General features: G+C 42.2%; 1 protein-coding gene across 1 annotated transcript in view; it reads right to left on the reverse strand.

Annotated features, from left to right (window-relative positions):
• Positions 1 to 14205, reverse strand: part of LOC309562088 (sodium/glucose cotransporter 4-like) — a gene marked incomplete at its 3' end in the record, with an annotated part of 70354 nt that overhangs the window by 26533 nt on the left and 29616 nt on the right. The window contains exons 3-7 of the mRNA XM_082266213.1: positions 10361 to 10465; positions 8831 to 8995; positions 6869 to 6974; positions 421 to 501; positions 92 to 297 (exon numbers count right to left, since the gene is read on the reverse strand). Of these exons, the coding sequence (XP_082122339.1) occupies positions 92 to 297; positions 421 to 501; positions 6869 to 6974; positions 8831 to 8995; positions 10361 to 10465 (663 nt within the window). The remainder of the gene's footprint in view (positions 1 to 91; positions 298 to 420; positions 502 to 6868; positions 6975 to 8830; positions 8996 to 10360; positions 10466 to 14205) is intronic.

The raw sequence follows: 14205 nt of genomic DNA on the forward strand, positions 1-14205 counted from the left end.
TTACAAGACTTTTTACAACACAGAGCTCCCCAACATATCTTAGAGCTGTGAGATTCTTAAGAGCTATGGCACCGCAGCTGGATCACCTTACCTGATCAGTGCACCAAACCCAGGTGGCCAACACTGTCAGACCAAATATAAGGCCAGGCCATGGTAGGTCCCCATTGATGGGGTCACGTAGCATATGGAATGCATCACTGCGGGGCAGATGGCATGTTGTGTTAGGGACAATTATTTTTGGGATAGCCTCCATGTACTTCTGCTCCAGTCCTGTGTACCAGCCAATCTCATTAAATGCTGGAGGGATAAACAGATTTGCATATAATAGATAGGTTATCAGTTCTTTATTTATGATACACATGGGGTTGCCCATGTTGCAATATTATGGAAAAGTAATATAACAAACAGCATTATACTTACATATAAACATAAGAATAAACGCCCCCACTACCATAATGACTGTCTGTAGAGTGTCAGTGTAGATAACTGCAGTTAGCCCACCTGTTATAAAGAGATGAATGGACATTATTGGACATCAATTTAGGTAATGCATTCAATGTGTGTTCCTGTATTTGCAGAGGATGTGATCATACAAAGTGTCTTTCTAACCAAAGAAAATGTTCAAGTTTCGGATAGCATGCATGACTATAAACCTGTCCATATGATAGGATTTCGGCCGTGAGGCTGAAGAGAAATCACTTGCTTCCCCTATCCATGTTAAACCATATATTGGATGGATGACTTTGCAGTACTGGTATTGTATTCTGACAACCAGCACCCCCAGCTGTCAGAATACCTGAACAGTACCTACAGCTGAATGGATACAGGTGTTGGTTCAGCAGAGACTCTTCCAATTGGCTCGTTGACAAAAGACGATTGAGAAATCAACTCATCGAGTTAGATGGTGCCAACAAGGCATCCCATTGAATGTATTTTTATCCGAATCAGCAGGAAGCAGCTGAAATATGATCAGTGGATGGCTAAGTTTTCCAGCATGCTTGCGCATTTTGGGCTATACAGTGTGGAAAATTATTATTTGATCCCCTGCAGATTTTGTAAGTTTATACATTTAAAAAAAAAAAAACAAACATGAATCATGCGCATCAGCTGCACAATCTAAAAAAAGTCCGTAATGTTCTATACATAATATGAAAAGTCCAACATATAGGGCTGCCATCAAATGAAACATAAGCCAAAGGTTCCAGCAAAGCTAGAGGTAAAAAAGAGAGAAGAGGCGCCTCTAAGTGTAGACTTTAAAACATTTATTGAGGTATAATAAGCACTCACATCGGTTCAAGATTACAAATGGTGGATAGAAACCATCCTGGGTGTTCATCATCCTGTGGATGCTGCCATCGGAGTTGATGCCCCCTTTTCATCTACGACCCATCTTCAGTGTTCTAGCCAAGGGAAGAAGGTTCTCATCCAAGATTGTACAATACATGGCCACGTCTATTGGCCCCTCAATGCAGCAAAGCCAGCCGAACCTTCAGCAGAGAAACAGCCCCAAAGAATAATGTTTCCACCTCAGTGCTTGACTGTAGGGATGGTGTTCTTCGGGACATAGTCAGCATTTTTCTTCCTCTAACCACAGCGAGTCGAGTTAATGCCAAAGAGCTCAATTTTGGTCTCATCTGACCCCAGCACTTTCTCCCAATCCTTCTGTGAATCATTTAAATGTTCATTGGCAAACTTCAAACGGGCCTGTACACGTGCCTTCTTTAGGAGGGGGACCTTGCGGGCGCTGCAGGATTTTAATCCATGACGGCGTGTTGGTTTACCAATGAATTGTTTGGTGACTGTGGTCCCAACTGTCTTGAGATCATTCACAGGCTCCTCCTGTGTAGTTCTGGGCTGATCCCTCACTTTTCTCATGATCATCCCTACCCCATGAGGCAAAATCTTCATGATTTCCAGACCGAGGACGATTGATGAATATTTTGCATTTCTTCCTCATTTCTTCATTTCTTCTTCTAAGAGTTGTTTCCTTCTCACCAAGCTTCTTGCTGATGGTCTTGTAGCCCATTACAGCCCTGTGCAGGCCTACATTCTTTTCCCTAATGTCCTTTGACAGCTTTTTGGTCTTGCCCATGATAAATGGATTCAGGGGGTTAGGTGTCTTTTTGATTCAATACAGAACATAAAGCGGGAATACAAAAGCAAAGAGTATACGTAACCAAAGGGGGTCAGGGAGCCCCGCAGATTGGGCCCCCGCATCCCACATTATAGTCCATAGTTCAGTGCAGAGTACAAGAAATTACCCCTGCAGGAGAGAACTAAGAAACAGTCCTTCTGTTATACATAACATTGGGTCAATGAACTGAGAGTGACATGGCCCACAGGGGCTCCAGAGAGGCGCCCCCAGCCCCCCGGGCACCCCAATTGGGATCAAACTGTGCCCAGAAGCTGGCAGCCCCACCCAAAGACCCCCAGCCCGCCTGCAATGCCCATTGGGGCTTATAATTCTCCAACAGGTGATATACCAGTAGCAACACAGATACTGCACAACATTGCAAGTGTAATCACAATGAAGACATATTCAAGACAAGGAAAGCATGGGTGTAAACCCAGTGTAAGCTCAATAAAGGAAAAAGGAAAAAGATTAAAAGTAGGAGAATAAGAAGGAAGAAAGAAAGGAAGAAAGGAAGAAAGAGAAACATTAGATACCGTCAGCCGTACAAAAACAGTGCATTTACGCCTGCACCAATAAGGTAAGAGATTGTTGAGAATTGAAAACCAAAGAGAGAACTAAGTCATGGAGGTGGGTATGATTGTGTCCAGGTTGACCTTTTATGGGTGAAGGAAGGTAGAGATTTAGGGACAGGTGTCTTTTATACACATAATGAGTTGTTATCAGGAGCACCCTCCTAAATTAACAGTGATAATCTGTGTACCACATGAGTACATATTGTAGCCAGTCTATGGGAGAATTATAAAGACAAACAGAGGCGCCTCTAAGGGCTCTTTCACACGGGCGTTCCGTATGTCCGTTTTTTACCCCATCCGTTTGCAGATGAAAAACGGACATAATGTATCTCTATGTAAATACGGATGTCAGCAGATAACCATCTGCTGACATCCGTTTTTCGTCCTTTCAGTTCAGTTCAGTTTTTTGGAACGGAAGAGAAACCTATTTTTTCTTCCGTTCAAAAAACGGAACGGACGCAAAAACGGATGTCAGTGGTGTCATCCGCTGACATCCGTATTTACATAGAGATACATCCGTTTTTGTATGTCCAGCTCTCTTAGTTGGAGTAGGAGCTGGACATACACCTGGGAGACTGAGCTGCTAGAACAAGTTTGTTTGTATGCTGCATGGTGGCTGGAGACAAGCTGCTGCTTGGGACGACATACCTGGGGTAAAACCCCCTGCCAAAAGCCGCTCCAGCGGGATGGCTGCTAGGATCGGATGACAGTTCCCATCACCCATCTACATCGGAACCATCCTAATGGGTTTCTTTTACATGAATATATGCTTGCAGATGTGAGTGCATATTTTTATCTATTAAATGTACACATAAAGTCTACACTTAGAGGCGCCTCTGTTTGTCTTTGTTTTTTAGCCCTGTGGAACCCCTAGCTTTGGTTTCTGGACGGCTGCCCTATCTAGTGGACTTTTTCTCCCTGTGCCACATATGACTCTTTTGATCCCCATGGACTCTGGCCTATATATGTGTGATTAATGCACCTTGTATATATGTGGGAGAATTATAGTTGGTTAGTGGGGGATCAAATACTTATTTTATTTACTAAACTGCAACTCAATGTAGAACATTTGTATCAAGGGTTTTTTTTTTTATATTCCCTCTACCATTTAAAATACACCTATGATAACAATTATAGACCCTTCATTTCATTTTAAGTGGGCAAACTTACAAAATCTGCAGAGGATCATTTTTTTTTTCCTCATTGTATAGGGACCCATGTGTAATGGAGGCTGGATTGCCACATACCTCACTGCAAAAGGTAATCATAAATGAATCGCTAATTTGTGGTTTACTGCACTTTAATCTTAAAGCTCCAGTCTCCTTAAAATAAAAAAAATAAAAAAAGTCAGCAGTTACAAACATTGTAGCCGATTACTTTTAATATAAAGGACACTTACCTGTCCAGGGATCCAGCGATGTCAGCACTGGAGTTGCTTCTTCAATCAGCTTCGGGTGCAGGCGCTGGCATTGTAAATAAGGGATTCAGGCAGTGAAGCCTTTTGGCTTCACAGCCAGTTTCCTACTGCAAATGTGCAAGTTGCGCTGCACTTTGTGAATGGTCCTGCAGTCTTTTGGGACCTGTGTGTGTCCTAGAGGGCTGCAGGGAGAAGGAGGAGGGGGGCGAACATGCTCGTAAATTGCCGCTGCGATCTGAGCCAGAAATGGGAGTGGGTACCAATTTTAACCAAGTACCCGCTCCCCCCCCAAATGTGGCAATGGAGGGGGGGGGAGGGTGCAAACAAGTGGAGCTTCCCCTTTTGGGTGGGGCTCCACTTTAAATTCGAAATTTAAGCGCAAATACGCTACTGTAACATCACATAAGGGTTGTCATCCTTGATTTACACAAGACACAAATGTATTATAGGAGTGCTATGGTTGGTTGAAGTTAACTGACAGAATCCAATCATAGAACAGGCATACCTTAGTTATGTTGAATAAATTGTTTACAAACCAAAAGAATGAATGAATTTTTCTTATATGGTCCCTTTTGTCTGTTATATACCTTTAAAAGATTTTTTTTATATCTGTTCGATAATTAAAATAAGAAAAAAAAAAAAAAAAGAGCAACAAAAAGCGGTTTTACGTAATCGATCCTAAACTCTGCTGCACTCTCCTCTCGATATCCTCACGTCCAATGCACCAATGCAGGGCTATTGGCTCTGCTTGGTCTTGATGACACCAGAGGACCTACAAACACCAGAACATTGAGTAGAAGAGGCTGTGGGGGCCTATCCAGCAATGCAGAGGGGCCTGCGGCAGCGGAGGATCGTGTAAGTATTTCCTGCAGCCCCCTTGAGCTACATGAGCATTTAACTCTTAGAGTAGGGGCAGCCTGACTGCAAGGCAGTAACTTTTGTTTAAAAATGCACAAGAAATCAGTGTGATGCTACAACCCTTAGACTCCTGTATAATGTGAAGGAGCAATTGAGTGCCAGATCTGAAGTTGCACAGCTATCACAGAAGTATCCAGAACAAATGAATCGGCATCATCGTATAACTTCTCTTAAAATTTTCTTTAATATAAATTCTAGGGGAGTACAAAACCTTACATACAGAGAATGCTAATCTGTTTTAGCCCGAGTGGGCCTTAGTCATAACCATCCAGGCTGAAATGCGTTAGCATTCTCTGTATGCAAGGTTTTGTACTCCTCTGGAATTCCTAATAAAAGGTTTTAAGGGCATTTATACGGTGTTGCTGATCCATTCCTTCTATCAACTTTTCTTTGCCACATGGGTGCTCACCTGTGGCCCTCCAGCTGTTGCAGAACTACAAGGCTTATCATGTCTCTGCCTTTGGGAGTCAGAGATGGTTCACACAAGCCCGCACTGTGCATTCTGGTTGTGGGAATTGCATTGATGCCCACACCCACAGCCAACTCTCACTGCTCTTAGGAGACACATGGGGCTGCCATTTATTATGAATGGCACTCCCGTGCATCTCAGCGCATTTTCGAGTACCACAGGAAAATTGCATGGTCAAAAAGACCACGCGATTGCCCTGCAACTGCATTATTGAAAAGGTGCATGCACTTTTTTTTGCGGAAACCTAGGCACAGCAGCCCATTTATTTGGATGGGCTGCCGTGCCCGCACAAACGCTGTCCGCACAAAATGTGGAAGTGTGAACCTAGAGTCACCGTCAGCCTTGCAATGCCTCATGGGATTTGTAGTTCTGCAACAGCTGGAGGGCCACAGGTTGAGCAACCATGCTAGGGCTTGTTTACTAAGTATAACCAGGCAGTTGAGCCTTGGTTTTACTTCCCCCAACTGCCTGCCTGAACAGTAACATCAGCCACTTATGGCTGTACACGTGCTATGGCAAAAAACACACACCTGTTTCTTTTGGCAGGTGTTGTCTGTTGCCAAAAGTGACTAATGCAGGTCTATAGGGCTGCCCTTCAAACTCACATGGTATTGCCAGAGAGGGAAATCTGAACATATGATAACACACTGATTTACCCCTTGGCGCTGACATAATGCAAATCCACTGGAATTGACTTTTTTCTGCATCTCCCTTTGTGCTGGGAGCACGCCACACGCTATCACAGCGATCAGCCACTGTGAAGCCCGCCCCCTTGTTTTCTGTCTCTGATCGGACCAGAGAGACATATTGTATCTCTCTCTATGGAATTGCAGAGATAGAGAAAAAATAAATAAATAAATAAAAGAAATACCTAGATCAAGGTTTAATCCAGGTCAGTGCCTGGGTTAGTGTTTGGGGCAAGGTCAGGGTTAAAGGTCAAAGGTAAGGGTCAGTATTTTTTTTTATTTTTGAACAGTTTTTTTTTTTTTTTATTAGGATCAGTGTCTGTTAGTGTCAGTGTGTCAGGTAGGATAAAAAAAATGAAAAAATGAAAAAATGTGCACTATTGTTTCTGGGCTGTACTATGGGTACAAACATGAAATGACCTATACATGTGATATAGCTGCGATCATCAAGAGCAGGAGAATTTTGGGTTGTTATTTGGTGGTAGACTATGGTAGTAGCAAGAAATACACAGTTACATTTAAAAAACAAATGATTTTTTTTTTTACACTATTTTGGGCCAGTTTGCTTCTGATAAAAAAAAAAGGCCATTATATACCTGTTTAGATTCCTATTCTCGTTTAATCCAGAACAAGATACTAAAATCTTTAGAAAATAAAGAATATGATAGTTACCAGCAACAGTGTAAATTGCTGTCACAAACAGCAGTAAGACAGTAGACAGGTAAATGTTCCATCCCAGGGACACTTGGATGAAGAGGGCTCCAGAGAAAATGTCTGTCTGAAACAGAACAAAAAAATAAAATAAAAATTTGAAAATAAAATAAAATAAATAATAATTCGGCTAAAGTTGATCTCCAAGCAAATAGCCCATTACATGCACCAACTTCCTTTGATGTTCTGAGATGTCATGTGACTGAATGCCAAGAGCCACCAAGAAAGTTGCTGCTATAAGGTGTGTCACAATAAATCATGCACTTTAGGAACCTCCACCTTTCATGATACCCACAAATTGATGAGGCACAACACTTTGCATGCTACATTTTCTTGAGCCCTTCCATGAAAGGGCTAGTTGGTTGAGTTTTTCCCCACCCCAAACGTCTCCAGTCCCCTCTTGGACAGAGTGCTTATAAATGGACATCTCTCTGCAATGGCTCAGCAATAATACAAGCAAGAGTAATAGGGGAAGATAACAGAGAGACACTGCAGTCCACATGGGCACATGAGTCATAGAGAGGGCAGCCAATGGCATACGAGTAGGAAGGGAATACTCCAGCCTTGGATTGTCTAAAATTTATTTAAAGGCAGTTTTTTTGCCATCTGTGTCTGTAACCCCTTCCTGCCAACCGCACACATATGCGGCCTCACAGAAGTGGGCTTTTTTTCCGTGCTGCCACATATATGTGTATATGTGTATCTCTCTGTGTGTTGGGCGCACAGCGTGCTCCCAGCACAGACAACGGGCTCTCACCAAGAACCCAGATGTTCTGCCGAAAACTCCAACTTGCTAAAATCACCAACCACGTCACTTCCGGTAACTATACAGCTGCAATAACTAGAGATTGACGAGTTGCTGTTTTCATAGAAAACAGCGGCGGCCTATACACTCCGGTACACAATGAAATGAAAGGACATTGTAAGTCCACCCACTACTAACCAAAAACATGGGCGCCTTCAAGGCAGCGTCAACTTGTTTCCTACTTACCTGGTGTTCTGGTAAAATACTCAACTCGTCGTGTACCAGAATGTATAGGCTGCCGGTGTTCTGTGAAAACAGCAACTCGTCGAAATCTCCAAATATTGCTTCTGTACAGTCACCGGCAGTGACGTGGTTAGAGATTTTGGCGAGTTGAATTTTTTGGCAGTACACCGGGTCTCGTACCAATGCTTGGGTACCGGGTCACCTGATTGCTGTGAATGCATTAGGATAAAAAGCCTTCTGACTTTACAACCACTTTAAGATTTGTTTTAATCTTAGACGGGAAGGGGTTAAGGAGACTTCCCTTTGCTTCCTGTCCTGTAGACTAAACAGGAAGTCTCTCTGAAGGAAAGCTGACCATACGCCTGTAGATCTGGGCCATGCACTTTTTTTATGCCATGTGATTCTTCAATCAAAGGATGATAGGTGGAAGGGTGCTTATAGGGCCACCCATGGAACAAATTTCAGTTGGTACATAGGGAAATAGATAAAGTTTGCTCTGTGTATGGACAGCTTAAGAAAAATGACCTCTAAAACCAGCCCTTCTTAACCTTTTTTACCCCAGAGAACCATTGAAATAATTTTCAGATTTCAGGGAACCCCAACGAAAACCATTTTTTGGGGGGTCATTGGGAAGAATGCCCACCCTCACAGACAGCTAAAAAGATCATAGGTGTAAAGTGGTGTTGGCCCCCAACCTATACAAGGATCATCCAATGGGAGGTTAGCCAGCAATAGATCGAGGAACCCCTAGCAAATTCTAGAGGAACCCTACTGTTCTACAGAACCCCAGTTGAGAACGGCGACAGATGTCACTGCAACAAGTGTCCCCAGCTCCTGCCTGTGCATTATAGTACATAAAAGCTAACTTTTTTTTTGTACAAATCAAAATGAATATTTTTGGAGTTCACTTTTCTGTGATTCTAGGGTTAACGCACCGAAATTTTAGTGAAGATGTAGAGGAGGAGTGAAAGAAGAGACATGTAGATACGAATCCGTTTTCCACCAAAACGCTTATTCAAGTATTCAGGCATTGTGACCACTCCAGCAGCAATGTAAACCGGAACAAAGATCCATCCAAGGGCAACCAGCACCCAGGAAGCCTTAAATTAGAAAGAGAAATTGCTGTTAGAGGAACAGCCCATCTCACTCTTATTTGACATGTCTGAAGGCAGTAAATTGTGACTTAAAGCAATCCTACAAACGCACAGATTTATGAACTAAACCAGTTTGAATAACACAGACCCTTTTCTGTAGAAAGCTTTAAACAGATTACATCAGGCAGACTCACTTAAAGTAGGGTTCAGTTGGGTGGAAGCCAGTTAGTCCAAAAAAACAAAACAAAACAAAAACAAAATAAAAAAAAAAACTATATACCCCAATTTTTTTGGGTAAAATATAAAAGATGTTACGCAGAGTAAATGGATGGATACCTAATATGTCACTCTTTAATATTGCACATGCTCAAGGAATGGTGACAAATTACGGTCCTTGAAAATCTCCATAGACAACTCTTTAAAAATGTTTACAGGCTACCTTACTTCTGCGCGTGAGCATGGAGAGATGGGGGGTGCTTTATTTTTTATTTTTTTTCTACACTGTCCTTTTAATTTTTTTATCACTTCTTTTCCTATTACAAGAAATGTACATAACCCTTGCAATAGAAATAAGGATGACAGGTTCTCTTTATGGAGAGATTTGGGGTCAAATATACACCCAAATCGCTCCTTTACTTTTAAAAACAAAAAGATCAAAAATTTTTTTTTTTTTTTTTTTTTTTTTTTTAATCTTCACCTCTGGACCTCCAAGGCTATAGAGGCAATCAGATGATCTAGTCTCTCATTACCTCTGTGACCAGCCGATCATATTGTCGGTTTATTTCTTGGGTGTGCCGGTGAATGAAAGGCAGAAAAAAAAAAGGCAGAAAAAACCATGACCGTGCAATTTTCAGTTAATATAGCGCAGTGCTGCATAGCAAAAAATAGTCTGGTCATGAAGGGGAGTAAAACCTTCCGGAGCTAAAGTGGCAATTCTACTTTTCTCAGATTTGCACAGTGATTACGTTCAAAACTTTGTAAATATAGTTTCCTAAATTTTGTAATATTTAAACTTGAGCACCAGAGAAACCACAGTTGAAATAACTTATTTTTTAATACTTTTTTTAATTATTATTTAATACATTCATCATCTTTTTACATTTTCAAATGCCCTATCCAACGAAATCCTACTTTCTGAACAAACATCCCACTGGGCTAGTACAACAGGTGCTGAAAACACGAGCATTTTCAAAAATGTGATCATTATTTTAAGCGGAGTCTATTGAGGTTTGAAAATTACAGCCACGTGGTCTGTGTAAAACTTTTTGACATAAGTCCATTTATTCTTAATGCCATCTCAAGTAGATTTTTTTTAAATTGGAAAATGCACTAAAAATGGTCATTCTTGCAAGTTACAGATTACAGACTTACGTTCCATTCAAAACCACTAACTGCCATTCCTCCTGCAGCCCCAGACCCTGCCATCCCAACAAAGAGACCACTTCCAACATTGCTGGACATCAGTGAGGCTCCAATCTGCAAAAAAACAAAAACACACAACATCATTATTATTATTAAAAATGTACAGTATCTTATAACTAACAATTTTAGTATGTTTAGTCTCCATTCACACTAATACGACTTGTCAGGCGACTTGTCAGCCTGACAAGTCGCGGTCCGCTGTGTGGTACGGAAACCGTTCTAATAGGAGCGACATGAGTCGCTCCGACTTAGAAAAAGGTTCCTGTACTTCTTCGGGGCAACCTGGAGCGACTTGCATAGACATTCATTCTGTGAAGTGCGTGCAAGTTGTGCCGAAGTCGCGCTGCATGCGACTTCACATGTCACCCCCGAAGTCGTGCCGCTTCAGTGAGAATGTGAATTTTCATTGCTTTTATTGCTGTCTGTGTCCTGCATCTTGGGAGGAGGTCACTCATATGATGCGCCCCTATAGCCTGAAGCACCAGGTATTTAGCAAGGGCTCAGTTGCAGCCATGAATCCCTGGGGGAGGATAGTGAAAGCGTATAAGTGGGTGGAAGTTATTTTTTACAAGAGAACCTGTAATTTTGTCATAGTTTGATGCACTGCATTCGCAGGATGTTGTGCATGCCTAAAAAATACAAATCTGTTGAATAAAAGATTGGAGTCATGGTTGAAGAGGTATAAAAACCCATAATCAGAGGATGTCCAACTTTAGATTCTGTTTTGACTATGGCTAGATCCTGCCTTGTTAAAGGAGATAGCTGATATACAGTACACATTTTGATGGAGCTCAGTCCTTCTTTCTAAAAACCTAAGATAGACTGACTGGACTCCTTTAAATCTGACTTCTTTACATTGCAAGACCCGTGATTGAATATCTATCTAATTTATACATCTCTCTTATATACACTGCTCAAAAAATGAAAGGAACACTTTGAAAACACATCAGATCTCAATGGGGAAAAATATCATGCTGGATATCTACACAGATATAGAATGGATGAAAGGAAAGGATGTCACATCGTTTGATGGAAATTAAAATTATCACCCTACAGAGGGATGAATTCTAAGACACACAGAAAAATTAAGTGAAAAAATGATGCAGCAAGCAAGTCCATTTTGCTGACATTTCATTGCAGCAACTCAAAATGGTACTCAGTAGTTTGTATGGCCCCCACATGCTTGTATGCATGCCTGACAACTTCGGGGCATGCTCCTAATGAGACAACGGATTGTGTCCTGGGGTATTTCCTCCCAGATCTGGACCAGGACTGAGCTCTTGAACAGACTGAGGTGCAACCTGGCGGCATCAGATGGACAGAAACATTCTTCCAGAGGTGTTCTATTGGATTTAGGTCAGATTGGGGGCCATTTATTGGTATCAATTCCTTCATCCTCCAGGAACTGGCTGCATACTCTCATCACATGAGGCCGGGCATTGTTGAGCACCAGGAGGAACCCAGGACCCACTGAACCAGCATAGGGTCTGACAATGGGTCCAGGGTGCCATTGTCTAGCCTGTAGAGGTCTGTGCATCCCACCATGGATATGCCCCCCCAGACTATCACTGACCCACCACCAAACCAGTCATGCTGAACGATGATACAGGCAGCAAAACGTTCTCCATGGCTTCTCCAGACCCTTTCATGTCTGTCACATGTGCTCAGGGTGAAGCTGCTCTCATCTGTGAAAAGCACAGGGAACCAGTTGTGGATCTGCCAATTCTGGTGCTCAATGGCAAATGCCAATCAAGCTCCACGGGGCTGAGCAAGGAGCACAGGGCCCACTAGAGGACATCGGGACCTCAGGCCACTCTCATGAAGTCTGTTTCTGATTGTTTGGTCAGACATTCACACCAGTGGCCTGCTGGAGGTCATTTTGTAGGGCTCTGGCAGTGCTCATCCTGTTTCTCCTTGCACAAAGGAGCAGATACAAGTCCTGCTGATGGGTTAAGGACCTTCCACGGCCCTGTCCAGCTCTCCTAGAGTAACTGCCTTTCTCCTGGAATCTCCTCCATGCTCTTGAGACTGTGCTGGGAGGCACAGCAAACCTTCTGGCATTGACACATATTGATGTGCCATTCTGAGGATTTGGACTGCCTGTGCAACCTCTTTAGAGCCCAGGTATCGCCTCATGCTACCAATAGTGACACTGACCCTAGCCAAATGCAAAACTAGTGAAAAACTGTCGGAAAAGATGAGTAGAGAAAAAAAAAAAAAATGTCAGTGACCTCACCTGTAAAACCATTCCTGTTTTGGAGGTTGTCTCATTGTTGCCAATCTAGTGCCCCTGTTATTTTAAATAACACCAAAGCAGCTGAAATGGATTAACAACCCCCTCTGCTACTTAACTGACCAGATCAATATGCCAGGAATATATATATATATATATATATATATATATATATATATATATATATATATATATATATATATATATACATGCATATACACACACACATACATTATCCATCTATCTGTCTTTTTCCTCAAAAAAAATGAAAGGGGCACTTTTTAATCAGAGTATAGCATCAAGTCAATCAAACTCCTGGCATATTATTCAGGTCAGTCAAGTCCCTCCACCCCAGTCTTGCTCATCAATGTCTTTATGGCCCTTGCTTTGTGCACTGTCATGTTGGAACAGGAAGGGGCCATCCCCAAACTGATCCCACAAAGTTGGGAGCATGAAATTGTCCAAAATGTCTTGGTATGCTGATGCCTTCTTTTCACTGGAACTAAGGGGCCAAGCCCAACCTGATAGAAAGGAAAAAAAAAAAACACCATAATCCCCCCTCCACCAAACCTTACATTTGGCACAATGCAGTCAGGCAAATACCGTTCTCCTGACAACCGCCAAACTCAGACACGTCCATCGGATTGCCAGACACAGAAGCCCGATTCGTCACTCCAGAGAACATGTTTCCACTGCTCTAGAGTCCAGTGGTGGCATGGTTTACACCACTGCATTTGACGCTTTGCATTGCACTTGGTGATGTAAGGGTTGGATGCAGCTGCTTGGGCATGGAAACCCATTCCATGAGCCCTCTACACACTGGTGTTGTGTTAATCTGAAGGCCACACAAAGTTTGGAGGTCTGTAGCTTTTGACTCAGCTTCGGAATACGCTGACCCCTCTCTGTAATTTTTTGTGGCATACCACCTCATGGCTGAGTTGCTGTTCCCAGTTGCTTCCACTTTGTCATAATACCACTAACAATTGACCGTTGAATATTTAGTAGAAAGGAAATTTCACGAGTGGACTTATTGCACAGGTGGCAACCTATCACAGTACCACGCCTGATCTCACTGAACTCCTGAGATTGACCCATTCTTCACAAATGTTTGTAGAAGCAGTCTGCATCCCTAAGTGCTTGCTTTTATATACCTGTGGCCATGGAGGTGGGGTGACCCAACACTTTTGGCAACATATTATATTATATTTATATATATATATATATACAGTGGGTACGGAAAGTATTCAGACCCCCTTAAATTTTTCACTCTTTGTTATATTGCAGCCATTTGCTAAAATAATTTAAGTTCATTCTTCTTCCTCATGAATGTACACATAGCACCCCATACTGACAGAAAAACACAGAATTGTTGACATTGTTGCAGACTTATTAAAAAAGAAAAACTGAAATATCACATGGTCCTAAGTATTCAGACCCTTTGATGTGACACTCATATATTTAACTCAGGTGTAGTGTTGAGCGAACACGGACTGTATTATTCGTGTTCGTACCGAATAATTGGATTTTTTGTACCCGAACACGGACACGGACACTTTACTGT

This window comes from Pelophylax lessonae, assembly GCF_965119305.1.
Source record: "Pelophylax lessonae genome assembly, chromosome: 8".
Classification (NCBI taxonomy): Eukaryota; Metazoa; Chordata; class Amphibia; order Anura; family Ranidae; genus Pelophylax; species Pelophylax lessonae.